The sequence below is a fragment of the Bombus impatiens genome, unplaced genomic scaffold (genome assembly GCF_000188095.3).
Source record: "Bombus impatiens unplaced genomic scaffold, BIMP_2.2 scf_1144, whole genome shotgun sequence".
Classification (NCBI taxonomy): domain Eukaryota; kingdom Metazoa; phylum Arthropoda; class Insecta; order Hymenoptera; family Apidae; genus Bombus; species Bombus impatiens.
The window spans coordinates 64,735-82,089 of NT_177563.1; the positions used below are offsets into that span (position 1 = coordinate 64,735).

General features: G+C 38.3%; 1 protein-coding gene across 1 annotated transcript in view; it reads right to left on the reverse strand.

Moving 5' to 3' along the window:
- The window catches only part of LOC100740312 (neural cell adhesion molecule 1), a 307,073-nt gene that overhangs the window by 45,478 nt on the left and 244,240 nt on the right, over positions 1-17,355 (reverse strand). The window contains exons 4-5 of the mRNA XM_003493481.4: positions 9,278-9,388; positions 7,757-7,960 (exon numbers count right to left, since the gene is read on the reverse strand). Coding sequence (XP_003493529.1) covers positions 7,757-7,960; positions 9,278-9,388 — 315 coding nt within the window. The remainder of the gene's footprint in view (positions 1-7,756; positions 7,961-9,277; positions 9,389-17,355) is intronic.

Genomic DNA, 17,355 nt, shown 5'->3' on the forward strand with positions numbered 1-17,355 from the left:
GGCGGCGATTCCTTTTTAAACTTCGCACGGACAGCTCGCCTGTACAGTGATACCTTTCGCCGTGAAAAACACCGGAAACGTATTATTAACTCGGCGAGTGCCACCAGATCCCCTAGAACTTGTTTCCACGCTCGTCTTTTGTGATACGCGCACAATGTCGCGCATAAAGCGACTCGATAGCTTATTTTGTTCTTCTTTCTCGCGTTTCTTTCCTCTCTTCATTTTTTCTTCTTTCCAACATCTCAATTTTTTTTCTTCTTTTTGCTCTACTTCCAATTATTCTTCTTTAACACCGTAACGACCGTTTGTATGACCTATACTGTGCACGAGATAAATGTCTCTGATTGTAAATTCTTTAGACGATTAATATTCCTCTGAAGTTTTAAACCGCACGAACTCTTGCCTCGCCAAGATGATTGTTTTAACTTCCTTATGGATAATTTTGCGCACTAGAGGAGATCTACGGTGGTAGATGCCAAACGAGTAGGTTTTTAGGTGAACATAGCTGAAAATTATTTCTGTCCATTGAATTTTTTAGGGCTTTTTGGTGCCTCGTGGTCGGTTTGGGCAGGGTCGTGCGAAATTGATGTGTACTTCGAGGTAGTGCAGGATCGAGAGACAATAGAAACAGGGTATCGTGTTTGTTTTTTTTCGTGGTTACGGCTAATATCGTCGAAATAGCGCGTGGCCTTATGGGATAAAGCAATAATATATTTCAGGTTTTTCGTCCTTTCTTTCTCCGTTTAGTATCGTCCTTTTTTAGACTTTGCCCTATGATTCATGGACCTGTCCTTTGTTTCGCTATCCCCTCTAATAAACTACATTGCTTGAACCCGTTCTATCAGCACTATCTTCTCTTATTTTATATATCGTTGAATAGGCTCGTTGCTTTCGTAGATAATTGAACGCCATTATGGAGTGACGAATTACGGGTTTGTTCCGCTGTGCCTTAGGTAAATCGAGGAATTTCGATGATTGATCGTTTTAATGAATACACGGTCTGATGTTTACTAACATTTAGAAATACTGTTTCACAAGGTTTAGATACAAATCTGGCAGTGATGGAATGGTTTGAAAATTCCGATCTACGGTAAACATTGAAACACAATACTCCGTCAATCATAAATATTAGGACACCTATTACTTACATTTCTTAGAAAACACTAATAAATTTTGCTATATTTAATAGTAAACAGATTTACAATAAAATAACTAGAAAATAGATATAATGAAAAGTGTCCAATTTATATCAAATATCAATGTGTCCTGATACTTATGGTTACCAGTGTACATAAAATTCGATTTTTTAAAATGACAGAGTATTCGTGAGCAAGTATACATTAAGCAGGAAGAACAAAAAAATTAATGCAAATTCCACTTTGTGATATTTTCTGTTACACGGGCTTCTCCATTCGAATAATATTCGTAACACGTCTTCGTAAGCTTCGATCTGCTCGAAAATGGCAATTACGAATGAACGTTAAACGAAATTTACAGCATTTGAGCCGTAGGTCCTTTCGTGGTTCATTACGATATGAATCGAAGTAATTGAGAACAACTCGTAGCTTTTTGAGCCGCTCCACACAAAGAAATTACCTTCTTCTTGAGTTCGCATTTTTTTATTCTTTTTTCTTCATCGCGATACGCATAATTACTCGATAATCCAGCGTTATCGGGAATAATTAGTTATTAGGCCACATCGCGTGTTACGATGGAATTTACTTTGTAGCCTTTCGAGGTCGCTGCCTCGACGTTCGTTTCGAGCTTCACGTACCAAACATACTAATGGCCTTCGTGTTCGTGTGAAACCTTCTTATAACCTGCAATCGTGCCATCTCAAGAATTCTATAGTATAGATCCGGTGTGTCCGATAAATACTCTAGTCTCTCTGTCTTCGCTGTTTATCTGGAATATCTATTGCTCATATTTGATCGTATGATATTTCAACAGTTTCTTATCGAAACCATTTTGTGGTATATCTTTCTTCACTGGTACGTATTCGTTAGCATGCCGACATAATGAAAGAATAATATCTGTCTACGGTTTAACAACCAAAAATGATCTGCAAATTGTTTCAGACTTGTAGCTTTTGCTATTATTAAAATTTATGCAGCTGTTTTTGTTGTCTCTTGTTATTCGTGTATAGCAAAACTCAGAACATACATAGTACTGCACATAATTATTCATAATTAGCTGATGTACCCCTCCGATGTACGTTGTTTTCTCTTCTATTATAAAAGCTAAGCAAGGGTTTCTTGCTATTATTTATGCATACAAATCCTTATTGAAATAATAAACACCGTTTTGAATATTACTGGTTAAATATAAATTATTCAAGAGAAACGTTTATCGATCATTGATTTCGTTCAAATAATAATTATGAACGGTAATGTATATACATCATAATGGATCGGTGGTTTTAGTGTAAAAGGGTTATCTTAAATTGAATAATGTAGAAATAGTAATACCCTCTGGAATCGTCTTGTTGAACCACTTGTTTTTAAAGTAATTGCATCTCGAGATAATAATTTCCCCAATTCTGGTCCGATTCATAAGCTTCTTAATATTCCGTTTATCCCCCATCTTCATTCCTGGCGCATTATTTTCGGTGCATCTCAATTACTCGTCCAATCGATCGTTCTAAATTGAATTCGTAGCTTGCTCCGTGGAAGAGACTCTTCGTTGGGAAGAATCGCGAGGGAAATGGTGACCTCGAGCACCGGAAGCTTCAATTAAAGACAGTCTGCTCTTGAGAGTGCGATTTGTCGCGATGGCAAAATAATAGTGCTCTTTACCGCCAGCGTTATGGTAATTTAACGAGGTAACAAACTGCTCCGGCTTCATGGAAACTTTCCCTATCTTTTTCTGCGTGGTTCTTCAAAACTTCGAATCTCTTTTTGTCTAGTACAGAACAGTTAGAATCATTCATCTTTAATCGGTAAAATTATAACAGTAGTATCATAGTAGCCAACTCGCAACTTTCCATAGGGATAATAACGAAACTGATCAATTTGCAATTTTTCATTGGAATCTTATGGAATTTTGTCAATTTATGATAGTGTGTACTTTCTGAAATTTCAATGATTCTCAACGCGATATATGGATAGAAGCTTTCTCTTTTGCGTTATATATTTTTTCTATATATCACCCACTTTGATTTCTTTGCTACAAACTTTAGTTTTTAGTGGTTCCAGTATTAAATAAATTTCGACTTATCGCGTACAAACAGCGATATCTAGCCATTTGAAAAAGTTTTTACGAGTGAATGCGATAAACTACTGCTCGCGAGAACTTTAAAAGCTGGTCGTTTAAACAAATGGTCAGCCTGCTACTAGTAAATTTTAGTAGTATGTTGGAGACATTTCTAGGATAGATAATAGTCAGGCTGGTAATAAAAAAAGGTTCGTACAACCGATAGCGTAAGCATTGCTCAGATGTGAAGAATCTCAGTGAAGTTGCGGATTCATGATTCGTCCGACATCATAACCAGTTTAGCAGTAGAAACGATACTGATATCAACGATGCTAATCCCGACTATGTATCAGCACCGGGCATCTTCTCTTTAATGAAGCTTCCCGATGAGATCTCGTAGTGAATTTTTACATGACACATCGAACGGTGGACGAAAGTTTCTACAGACGAAACGAGCAGTCAATAAGAAAATGACGAATTCGATTCATCGATATCTTCGAAGATAAACTTTGTATGTAGGAAATAAACAACAGAGAATTAATAGATCGAACAAATGAAATTATGTAGTCTTCCTCTTCGCATCGTTAAACGATGTATTTTCAAAGACTATCTCACGCGTTTCTAATGATCGTAGCGACCGCATGTGCTACAGCAATTCGCTGATAATTTTCAGACGTAAGAGTCTTGAAACTATAATGGCAAATAAAGTCATAAAGATAGCTAAAGGGAACGAACGGGAAGTAAGAAACTTCCTTGCCATAATAAACCTACATAATTTGACTGATAAAAACATGGAAACTTTGTTTCTATCCTTACAGTTCAGTCATTTCAACATCGATCGATTTACGACCTCATGCATAGAATGTAAGAAAATTATTTTCACGCACATTGAACGTGCCGAAATTAGTCATAATTAGGTTATTACCACCGGCATAAATAGAGTCATAAAGAAAATTGCAAGGAACAAACAGGAAGCTCGTAAAAAGCTAGCGAGTAAAGGATAGGAGCGAATGACATTGGCTACGTTATTACGAACGATATTCCATCGAAACTAGAACATCCGGTGGCGTAAAGTCGCGCCACGACAATGTGAAACGTCAATCTGGCATTTTACTTACCACTTCTGGGAATTACACGCGGTTAAATTATTTAAGCTTTGCTCGTGGATCGAGAAGCTATAGCGAAACAAAATGATCGGAATTGTTGCGTCCTATGGAACTGATTACTTCCGGGATGTTTAAAACTCTTGTTTAAAGCGCGGTTCAGATTAAGAGGAATTTGAAACGGATCCCGAAACGTATTTTCGATATATATACAAAATTTCTAGCGACGATACTACATAGTAATATCTGATGTGCTCGAGTTTCTCAGAAGTCAAATCGACTAGGCTCTATTTTTTCTGAAATTACAAGACATGATAAATTCGTCTGAAATCAAATGACTCATTTCCTACAATTTGTCATGATGATCGATCTAAATCAGAGCCTTTAAGATTCGAGTCACGACATCGTCGAGATCTAATTGATTCAATTCTAAAAATAGTTCTTCGTGTTTCAATATCATTACCATTTTCGTAATGGTGCAAATGTACGAAATGACGTGCTGTACTCCTTTCATTCGAGTGCTTAAAAAAAATTAGTTGATCAGCAGAGTTTCACAGTCTACCATTTGAGAGACGATAATTTGGGAACAGCGAAGCGAGAATGGTGACCGTTGGTAGGATTGAACACCGAGAAAACGACTTAGTAGAGTCTACTACACCGGTAAGGGTCAAACTTTGTTTAAGAACTGGGTGACGTGGAACGAGGCTATCAGCCAGAACTTTACCATTCTCCTAAATTGCGGCACGATCTCGCGGAACTTGGTGCGGCCAAAGACAAGGTAATCTGGTCTAGTCATCTGTTGTGCATCGACTTCGCTCCTAGCCGAATGTTCCGCTTATCGATAGAACCTTGTTGGACCCTGTCAGAAATAATTGTTACCAGCGTCCTCGGTATTGGGTACTCGAACAACAGGGTTCGGATTGTGGCCGATTGATTGTTCGAAAGTTCGTGAATCCGTAGCAAATTCGACCATTCAGCACTTTTTAATGGAATTCTTGCCGCGTAAAAGGATTTTGTTGTCTCTATATTTCCCGTCAAACCGTATATCTCCTCTGCAAAAAAAGTGCAGGGTAAAACTTTGCGTAACCTAGTTTAAGATCTACTTAGCCGCTAATTAGGGGCTTGAATTCAGTTGAAAGTCTTCGTTTGCCGATTTACAGGCCGAAACGTTAATTTCAAGAGATCCTATTTACCGCGGGAAGAATACATCGTTCTGGATAAACCATTTAAAAAGGATCTCCATTGTGCTCCGTTCCAAAAAATATGTGAGATTTAAAATATCTGCTGTCTCCGATCAGATTCATCGGCCATCGTTCCCTTTAACCATTTTTGAGTATCATCTTTCTTAAGTATCCTCAAACGATATGACGGTATAAACGGTATATCAGTTCTCGCTTTGTTCCAAGAGGGTAAAGGCAAGGGGAGTCAGCTAGATCAGAGGTCGTTGAGTGGAAATGGTCACTTCCTGATCCGTGAACGTTATCGGGGAATATTTTAAATCATTGTATAGATAATCGAAAACCTTTCCAAAGGGGGAAAAGATGAAGCAAAAGGACGAAGGGTATCTCGGCAACCCCATGAACGTAATTCATCCTGTAATGACCACGCCCGTGGCCAACTCCTATCTCTCGTTTCCTTTACGCACAGTGACTGGAAAATGGGTTCGGTCTTGTAAAGAATATAGGACGATCCCCCAGAGGAAGCTCCGAGGATCCCCGTCCCTGTGTACTTCCTTTCAAAAGATCTTATCGTTCATCTTGATTCCAACCTGACGCGTAAGCTTATTATTTCTCGTTACGCCCTACGTTTTATTGGCTTAACCCGTGATAATTTAGATTCAAAAGATCGGTCTTGCCACCGCGGTCACGTGTCTTGAATGACGAGCGAACAAGCTTCCCATCATAACTTCTGTATTTTTTGTTCTCCGTAATATATGTGTGGGATGATTCAATTTAGGGGTTAGAATTATGGATCTAGGGGTCGGTGATAAAATCGAGATCAGTATTTCTGTTTTACTATTGCATTTTTCGGCAAAGTTTCTGTAGAACGTAGCGGGATTTAAGAGAAACTTAACTTGTATCTTTAGGAAATTGGCATATAATACGATGATGTTATTTATTATTGTAGGCATGGTCAATTGGTTGCCAGTTGTTATCTTAGCATTCGAATACAGAAGATATTTGTCTGTCGAGTAAAGTCCTCGTCTACTTTGAATCGCTTGACTTGGTTAAGTGTGTTCTATTTGTTTTAGAATTGTTTTAGAGACGGTGAGTCTATAATATTGGGTTGTTCGAAGAGCTCATGATGGAATTTAGGAAGAATTTGAAGGCCTCTCTTTTGTTTCGAGCATCACACACCTTGTACTGACCACATGTTTTTCATTAATTGGGACATTTGTTGGTAGCATACCTTTTTTTATAAAAGTGCACAATGAATATGCAAGATATAATAGGCTGATTAAAAGTACTACGAACTCTCCAAACAACTCGATATTTATTGGGTTTCTGAGAATCAATCGGATCCTCGATGTTGTTCAGAGGTGGGATCGAAGTCGATCTAAACTTCGTTGCTCGCTCGGTGGAAACTTCATCTCTGCCCATCGACAAGGTATTTCGCTCGGATTCCGCAGCGTGGCACGCGAAACGCCACTAGAAAAATGGCCATTGGCTTTTCTATTATATCGATAAACATCTCGCAGCGATGGCTTGTCAATAGCAAAGCGCTATCGCAAAGACGCGCGGTAGCGTCGATGGAGTTTCATCGCGGCGAGAAATTTCATAACCCAGTTTTTCTTCCGTGAACAACCGCATCGATGTCACTTTGTTCAATAAGTTTAGTATTCGTTCGTTTGACGCTTGGTTTTAACAGGCCGACTTATAACCCGTTTGTTTATTTATTACGATCGATATTTTACGCGATCTTTCGGATTTATTATTCACGGGATATCAAGGAGCAGAAATCAAAATGTTTTTTGTGAAAAGAGAACGACAGTGAGAAATAGGCGAAACGTCGTAAACCGGGTTTATATTGGCAGTTAAATTCGTTTATTTCATAATTCTACATACCTTCGCTGTTTATTCGTGATTTATTTGAAAGATTAATTCATTTTCTTACTAATTGATTTAATGTTGCAATCAAAGGCATCGGATATTTAATTATTGCGAATTAATCCTTTGTTCATGTATTTACATCTAAATCGTAATCGTTATTCTGAGAGTTTCGAATCTTTACAAAAAAATTTCTTTAGTTTTATGATTACCAGTCATTTCTGACATATCGTTTTTGTTACACTCTTAAACTAAATGTCTTGTCGAAAGTGTAAAACCGTCGCTAAACGAAGTACGAACTCGTATTTGCGACTATTACCTGATGCCGCCAACGTTTCTCCAGTTTACGATAGTTTCGAGCAAAACCAAGCATTCGGGGAGTTTTTATCGTTGTGACCGTGGGGCGATACTTACAATTCATGTCGACGTAAACGGTGGAGGAGAGCGGGATGGACCTATTGTTATTCGTTGCGTTGCAGGTTAGCATGGAACGGACGTCGTCCCGTCCTAAATTTTTTATAACGAGCTCGTTGCGCGTCACGCCGTTCCTCACTGTTACGGTTTTGTTGCTGACGAGTTTGTCGTCGCGGTGCCAGGACACCGTCGGCGCTGGCTTACCTGTGGAAACGCATCACTTCCATTTTTCACGCAATTTTCAAACTATTTCCTGAATTTCTTCTCACTGGGAACGAGAATTTTTGCCTGACGGTAACATTCTGAAAGGTAGCAGTGGATCGTAGTTATGAATTTTATTTTGTTAACGATTCGCCCCTGTCAGCTAAAAATTGCATAGAATTGTTCGTTCGTTTCGTTATTGTGTTTTAGTGGGAAATATAAAAAAAATTCGAGATTGCGTTGTAAAAATCATTTACAGTGAAGAATTGGTCGCGAAGGGCGTGCAATATCCGCGACAGTAATTGAAATAAATTGTCACGATGATAACTACCAATCTTTCACGGTAACACCAGGTACTTTAGTCCGTAAATCGTACGTAATGCGTGTTTACTGCGAGTACACATGAAAATTGTACTGCCGTAGCCTATTTTCCACGGTTTCCCGGTATTTTAACCCTAGAATCTCGTAAAACTGTAGTTACTTATCGTTTCTTCTCTAAGTACACAATACCGCAGTGCAATAATCATAAATACTATAATCGAATTAATTTGCTTTTATGCAGAGTAATCTCGAGCATAGTGTACTTTTGTGTACTCTTTAAATCACTGCCAATTTTCTTATCTTTCCTCGGGCTCAGTACTGTGAAAAAGTCTTAGACCATCTACGTTGCTAATTTTATGATGGAAACTAAATATACTTTAAGATACTCTTTGTGTGTATTTTCAGAATTAGAAATTCCTTAAAAATTGAGCGTATCTAACAAAATCATTGTTGTCAATATCGAAAACAATCGATTTAACATTGCAAACTTCCTAAGACATAACTTTGCTACAATTGAATTATTGTCCGGAAAAAGCAAGTTCTTCATTGACGAATCTCTTATTCTTTCATTCACTGATTTTCTTAGAAACATAATTCTTATAAATAAATTATATCACATTCGAAAGAATTAAAAGCAATCTCTATGCAAATGACTGATATTTGTTGATCTTTTACTTTCAACATTATCGAAATTTCTGTTTCGTAATTTCCCAACTCGGAAAGCATGATTTCATTTAGTAGATACTCTAAGACCTTAGCACAGGATTGTATCCATTACTTGGTAAAGGAGCTACCTAACGTGGCGATTAAAATGAATTTCTGGACGTGGCCAGCGTTCCTTGCCACATACACGAACACTGTCACGTAAATCCCGTTGCAAACGAGGCTTCAACGATCCACGAAAGCCGTGCTCGTTTTTGGAATTGCAGCGGACGTTCCAGCGGCCCTCTCGACCGAACCACGGGAACACGGTGCAATGTGACGTTACATTGTACTTACCGCCGTACACGTCACAGTAGAGCCGCAGAGTGTCGCCCTCTATGTACGGACCCACCATAGAGTTCCGTGCGATTCCGGAATCATCGACGATCACGATTTTGTGCGGTGGAACTGTAACACCAAAGCAAACCACCGAGAATTTACCACTTGACATCTGTTAGAACGAGAAAATCCTAGATATAAAGACATTGATGTTTTGGATACGTATAGTGTTTGGGCACATTCAGAATTCTAAAATTTCAAGTAGAGTATAATTCAAAATGAAGAAATTCCCAATGCAATACATCTTTGGAACCGATATGTAGAAATTTGTATCTTGGATATATCCAGGATCCTGAAATTTCTAGTTGAATGTCATCCGAAATGAAAAAATTCCCGATGCAATACTGTATTCGTACCGATATAGAGAAATTTGTGTCCTAGATACATTCAGAGTTCTAAAATTTTAAATGGAGTGCCATATGAAACAAAAGAGTTTCCAACGCGATGTATTTTTCTATCGATATAGAGACATGTGTGTCTTAGATATACCAACAGTTCTAGAATCTCTAGTGCAGTACCACCTAAAGTAAAAATATTCTCAATGCATTTATTATTCAACGTTGCATTGAATATTTTTATAAGATTACAAATATATACGATTTACGTACAGAATGCTAAGCTTACTCTACGATCACACCTTCGATTTCCCAAATCTATGCTTAGCCACTCTCATGCCCTTCGCTTCAAACTTAAAGCGGACGCACACAGTCACGTAGAAAATTCCGCTACCCCGAACACGCTAGTATCCAACGTTCCAAAAATTTCACGGACCTCGAATACACAGTCTACCTTGAAATTCCCCAGACTAGGAGTAGAATCGCGTTCTAAGACCATTCGAATCGCGAGCAGAGTCGCTTGTAGGGTTCGAAGATCGCGCGACCCGCGTCTGGCAGTTGCAAGACGGAAGCTGTCGTCGTCGAACGGAGGCCGATAACGCGAAATTGGTATTGGAAGATCGCGGCTCGGATACCGCGACGCCATTAAATTGGAATCTGAAATCGATACGGCGCGGACTCCTCTCAGCTTTTGCATGGAAAAAGAGAAGATCCGCTAGCCAACGGTATTGCAGGGAAAGTAATTGAAAAATTACTGCCGGGAAAGTCGATCCGCGACATTATGTTGTCGTTCGTTCGTTCGTTCAGCTCTTGGCTCGTGGGTTTGGGTGACGTTAACCTCGTGATTCTGATAAATGACATGGGAGGAGCGGTGGGAGGACGTGCCATTTATTGGTATTAGCTTTTGTAGCACTTACTGTATCATAATTTCACGTGGTACGTGTTATACAGCGTTGTGCGTAAGTCTCGGATCGTTAATGGTACTGCTCTTACCAACGCAAATTAATCCGTGAGCTTATTTTTAGGAAACGTTTTTATGTATCGTTACATGGAAATAGGATTTTTACATATTATCGTAGTAGTAGTTTTTAGTTTGTAGTTTCCTTGGTTTATTCTGTTGAAAATGCTACCATAAATGGAGCCTTGATCTCAATAGGAGAGAACATATATGGAGGCGATTAGACCAAGTTGGAAGAGAAAAGGAAGTCAAGAACGGATATCAGATTTTTGAAATATCGAAGAAGGGATTTTATCGTGGAAGCAAACGTATAATATATAAAATATTAGTCGATACGTTTCCAGATAGATACTCATTTTTTAATAGAATACTTTTCTTGACAAAATTAAAATAACACTAATTGTAATTATGCTTGTATACATTTATCAGACAAATATTCACTTCGCAAGTTATCTTAAACTTTTGTATAACGGTGCACATTTCTCGAATCACCGGATATACAATCCTCGAGGAAATATGATGCACAACGATAATGTGTCTCCTGGCTTGCGTCTTCGAACACGGTGATACATCGTCGTACACTAACTTTTATTAACTCGAAACGTTGCTTACAGGAATTGCTGACGAAAATGCTATTAATTCAGCCATTCCTGGCTATTTATTTGGCACAAAAATCGTTGTTCAACGTGCTATACTTTGATCGTTGAGTTATATCGTCTCGCTGTGAAATTAAGAATTTCGACCAACTACACCTGTACACTCCTGTTCAAAAGTTGCAAGACTTTGTTTTACTTCTCCAATTCACCAGCATAATACACACTAAACACTTTCATTGTCATCTATTATGTATCATGTTAAATGATATTTCTCCACACGTTTTAACGATTACTTAATCTTTCCGGTTTTATTGCAAATATGATAACTGTCCCAAGATTTTTAAGCGATTTAAGTCTTTTTGCGACGAAATAAATACTTTCCTCTTACTTTGTGTCCCTTCCAGAAGATTTAGAGTTTCGTCCTATATTATATTGAATTTCAGTCGGATTTATTCCGACATAGTAAAACGTGGTAATTTAATTACAGCATTAATGAGTTTCCTGGCAGATTTGCGATGGGCTACGAACCGCAACGCACAAGGTAACATTAGGGGGATCGATTAACTGTCCCTTGTAACTCAGACTATTTGAACTGTATCAGCGGTGTTCCAGCGGCAGTCGCGGTACGCCCACCAAGCCAATATTTGATTGTTTGAGCTTGCTTGAAGAGTACGTTAGGCGGCATTGATATTCTCTCTGATAGACGCAACCCTCAGAACCTGCGTAATGTGCGAGAATAATCCCCGTTACAAGGTTTTCCAACCGATAAACCGATCGACCGAAACACCAAATTCTATTTACACACATCAAATCTAAACCATTGCCAATATCATCTTTTCATCCTTCACAAGAATCTTCTCTACTTTATCCAACGAACCGTTAAATCTGAATTCCTAAACCAAGCAAGACCGAGTCAGTTTCTTTACCATTTCTCCCTTCCTTGTCGAGGAATACCAAGACAGAATTTCAAAGACAAAGCTGATTCAGACAACAGCTTGTCTCGTTTCTCTAGTCGAGCCAGTCCGAACATCTCATTACGATAATTGGTTCGGCAGCTCGATTTTCGTTCGTTCGCGAAGCCGCGCTACGTCTTCTCTTGTTACCGAGAAAAAAGTTGCGAAACTCGCGGCTAGCCTTTGTTATCATGCAACAAATATTTTATAAAGATGAGAGTATGCGTAAGGTCAGGCAAATTGTCGCTGAGCATTGAACAACTTTTATCTACTTGTCACAGAAATAACGAGACCTTCCTTTGTTGTCGAAGAACGACATTCTTCCATTCATCAACGATAGATTTTTCTTTTTAATTAACGCCTTTTATGTTCAAGTAGATACAAGCAGTATTTGTTAAGTAGTATCTTGCGAGAGTACATAATAAATCATTCTCTTTGAATTTCGTAAATATATAATTTATAAAATATGACAGAATATAAAGTTTATATTATTCAGACTACTACTAATAATAATAAATTGTATATAATTTCATACTCAGAACATAAAAATGCCAGAAACGCTACAAACTTTCCGAACAATCCAATATGATTAACTCTTACCAAGAATAAGTAAGTTAAAGACAAGTGTCCGAATAAGTTTTGAGCGGTAGTGTACGTACGGGTAGTGTACACGGAAAGCTTTGCCTCGCTACGTGTCAGCCTTCACGGATGCATGCATGTACGTGACGGAGAAAGACACACATCTGGTATAATCCGAAGGGCTAGCAGCGAGCAAAACAACAGAACTCGTTTCGACGAGCACTCCACCTTCTTACATGCCCCTCCAATTTAGACCTTACTGCTGTTTCGTCCGTTCTCTCCATTTCGCGCGACTTCTTCCGAAGCTTCTAGTCTTTCCAACTGTTTTTCCTGTCTTTGCTAGCTGTTTTTCCGTTCCTTTGTTTGGCTGGAAATTGGGAGCGGGTTCTGTGGTTTGCTGGCTGTAGTTTTGTTTCCTAACTTGCGAATCTCTTCCAGGGGTTTTGTGGATGATCACGTCGAGATGTTTTTGGGGGTTCTCGAGAGCTGTTTTCGAAGATTTATTGCTCTTTAGGATCTCGTTGGTTGTACATAATATCATTCTTTTTTCGGTTGGGACTGGGAGTGGATCGCGAGGATTACAGGTTGGAATTTGATTTCGTAGATATCGAAGGTGCCTTCGAAGACAGATTTATCGTCCTTTTCGTCTTATATGGTTCTACTCTATGTGTTGACCACTTCAGAACTCTACCTCCTTTCTATTTTTCTGTTCTTTTATTCAATTGTGATTTAGAAATGAGTCGTGTGAATTACAAGTTGTACTTTCATCTTGTAAGTTGTAAGGGATGAAATAGAGAGATTTAGGCTGCTTTCGAAGACTTAGATTTATTGCTCTTTTGGTACGTCAAAGGTTATATGATATAGGGATGTTTTCTACATTCTGTTCTCTTCGGTAAGTCCTTGTATACGCGTGAAATCTATTGATGCGATACTTCGTTCAGGATACAGAGTTTTCTATTCTAGTATCCGCTCGGTTGCTCCTCTCTTTCCTTAAAAAGGTTCAGTGGTATGATATATACGAGAAACTGATTCACTTCTGTGATACATCCTATGATATGAGAAGGATGCTCTCTTCTCTCGTGTCACACAAAGAATAAGTGGCTCTGGAATTATCTTAGCTGCGTCGAAATAGCAATATTTCAGTCCATATTCTTTAAATTCCTCATAAATATACAAACATTCGCAGTCTACTAATTAATATTTCCGTACAAATTAATATATCCGTGCAGGAAAATCTGCAAAAATCTTTTATTAATACATTGAAGACATCGTATGAAAATATCATTTTCAAGTCGTATTCCAATCGGTAAATTTCAGTTCATCAATGAAGAAATATTTTATGTTGGAGCCAATTCCTCGGCTTTCTATACCATCGTCGCTTCAATTATGCATACGTTGAAGCGCAGCGCAAGGATACACAGTGCGTGTGGAAATATTTTCTCTAAAAGGCAGGACATTTATTGCCGGATATGTAAACGGCTTCCTTACGCATTCCGCGTCAGTTGCAAGAGCTGTTGGGATCAATATTCGTCCATGTTACAGGCTACGCTCTCTATACACGTGAATTTTCCAAAGAGCCGGCTCGGCCGTCCTGGATTTTCGTCGACTTCGCATCAATGAATACCCGTGATTCAATTCGTTTTTACTTTCGCGTTTCTCGATTCCATCGCGTTCCACATTCGCCCCTCACCACTTACCTGTTTATAGCGACTCTTCCCTTGCCATGTTCGTTTATTTCGCCGATAGGTTGCTTCATTAATTCCGTTTCTTTGAACGGATCCTCACTTTTCACAGAATGTCGTTCAGAAACGGCGTTTTATATCTTTTCGAGACATAGGACCGTCAAACGAGCTATGACGCAGAATGCTATGCTGTTTGTTTCGTCAGGTGTTTTTATTTTAGGGATTATCAACATTTTTCACTCAATTTCGTTTTATTTTTAAAAGATATTTCGCCAATATATAATTAATTCCAATTAAGAATTAAGTTTAGATTAAATTGAAGCAGTTATTCTATCGCATGATCTTCAAATCTTAAGAATTGAATAAAACTTCTGTTCTTGACTTCTTCCTACTTTTGAAATATGTTTCGTAAGCATAATATACAAGTTCAGAGGTTTGTATTAAGTTTAGACGGAAAAAAATGAAAATGTCACAAAAAATTACGTAACTTGAGCTTTCTTCGATTTCGAAAAGGTAGATACATAGGATATTTTAACAAAGGGCAGATTATCTTAGTGTTTTAAACCATAATTTCCAGAAATACTTTTCCATAGTAGAACTCCGTTTCTTCACGTTGTTTCACGGTTAATACCAAATATCCCTCTAAACATCATCCAACAACGTATCACGTCCGTAATCTTTTTACGTTTCGATGGCTCGTAGTAGAGAATTTCGGTAAGATCAGGACACCCGATTCCCCAGATGTCGGTTCCCTCCTTTTCCCTTCGTCGTTTCTGCGAAAGCAGCGCCGATCTGGAAAGGTCTCCAGGACAAGATCTTGTCGAGATTCATTCGTGTTGGTTCAGACGTCGACGTGAGCCGTGGATTCTTCTTTCCATCGTGAAAGGGAAATAGAGTGTGAACGAATCTTGGGCAAAATGAGACGCCGCTGCAAGAATCCCCTGCCTTTTGGGGTTTCGGTCCCAGAGAAGTTAATTCAACGCAATGTCGTGAATTTTGCTCGGATTTTCTGTTATAGACTCTCGAAGGGTAGTGTAAAGATCGTTCCAGATTAAGCTGTCTTCCGTTGACAAATAATCTTTGACGAATTAGCATTACGTCGTCTTCGTTAAGTCGTCTTCCTTACAATAAAATACCGAATGTAATAATCTTTACCTTTTTTCAGCAAAGAACAACGCCGAATATTTTATTCTTTTTGTTCTTGGTGGTTTGAATTAAAACGACGAATGTGCCTCAACAACGGCGATTATGAGATTGCTAATGTTCATGCGTTCGTGGGAAATTAAAATTTACGAAAATGTATAAAATACGAAATATGAAATTACATACATTATGAAGTAACATAGCGAATTTCTCGTTTAGCTTCTATTTCACGAAGCTTTGGTTGTGTTCGCAAAGCTCTGAACTTGCGTAAACGCAGTTTACTAATCGCCTGATTCGTCATTTCCAAAATCATCTTGTTATTTTATACCCTCCTAAATTTATTGTGAATTTCTATGATCTATCTAGAATTGGCCATTCACGATATTGGCGCAAAACGGACGACATAAAAGTTTCAGAAACAGATGTAGTATCGTGTTATATTATTTGTCGTCTTGATTCTCTGAAATATTTATGAAACGTGTATTGTGAATACTTCGAAGGAAACAACTGATTTTGATATCTTCCAGGGATATTTCGTTGGGATTCATTTATTCGTATAACACACGACCCATCGATATCAATATTACTGCTCGTGTGCTCGATATCAATATTACTGTGATTCATTTTTCACAGCTATTCTGCACACGTTTCAATGTTTTGAGAAAAGCAAATGGAAAAGAGGTATACATATTGATCCGGCTGATTTCAAGACACCGAATCATACAGAGATTACTGCGTGTTCCAGAGTCGGATAACGTGTCTATTCCTCCGTTAAAACGATAAAACAGATTAATTAACACTGCCATTGTCGTTTAAGGAAATTCAGGAACAATAGTTTTACATTATCTTATTTCGATGCATTTCTTATGAGGTCGGTTGTCGAATGACGAGTCTTTATGTTGGGTTATTTCATAAGTAATGTTCCTTTAGAAGACCAATTTTAATTATATTTACACTTACTTGTGGCATGTTAATTGCCACGTTAGTTATGATATGGTAGGTTAAGGATTATACTGGCGTAAGTCAATCATTCGGTAGTTCCAATTTAATCATGTATATCAACTTCTAAAAGTACCGTTCGTTTAATTGCATAGTTAACTACGTCATCGCATCACTCTGAGCACATTGAATTTTTTATGATCACAGACGTGAAATACTATTTCCAAACGAGTAGAAAATAAAAATTTCATGGTGGTGTGGGAGGAAGGTACGAGACCAGTTCCACATAGAAAAAATGCTTTCTCAAGAATTCAAATATTCATAAACTTCGCGAAATTCCCCAGAAAATTCTAAACACACTTACTAACAGCAATCAATCCGGTAGATAAAAACTTTTCCCGCTCTTCTATAATTCAACGGACAAGGAACACTCTGAAAAATGTATCATCGATCAATATTATTCCCATAAAAACCGGGCTTCTAAAACAAATAGGCAAGAAACCTTTTGAAAAGAGGATTATTATTTTATGTCCTCGCAAATAACAATTGATGCGTGAGCGATTATTATTATTATTGCTGCAAAAATCATATTTCCGAAACGCTACTCTTGATGCGATTTAATATCTTCCTTTCAACGTAAATTCGCTATGACAGCAGAAAATATACTCGTCTGCAGGTCAACCTTCTTATGGATCGGACAACTGCAGCATTCAGAGACTCGTAGGTGTCTTCTTCTCTTCGTCTTGGGCTTTCTCCTTGGGATAAGATTGTCCTAGCGTGTCGAGAGACCCACTTTCCGATTCGGTTGCCTTTGGGATATAGAGCCAGGGCCAGTCTTTCCATCCGTAAAA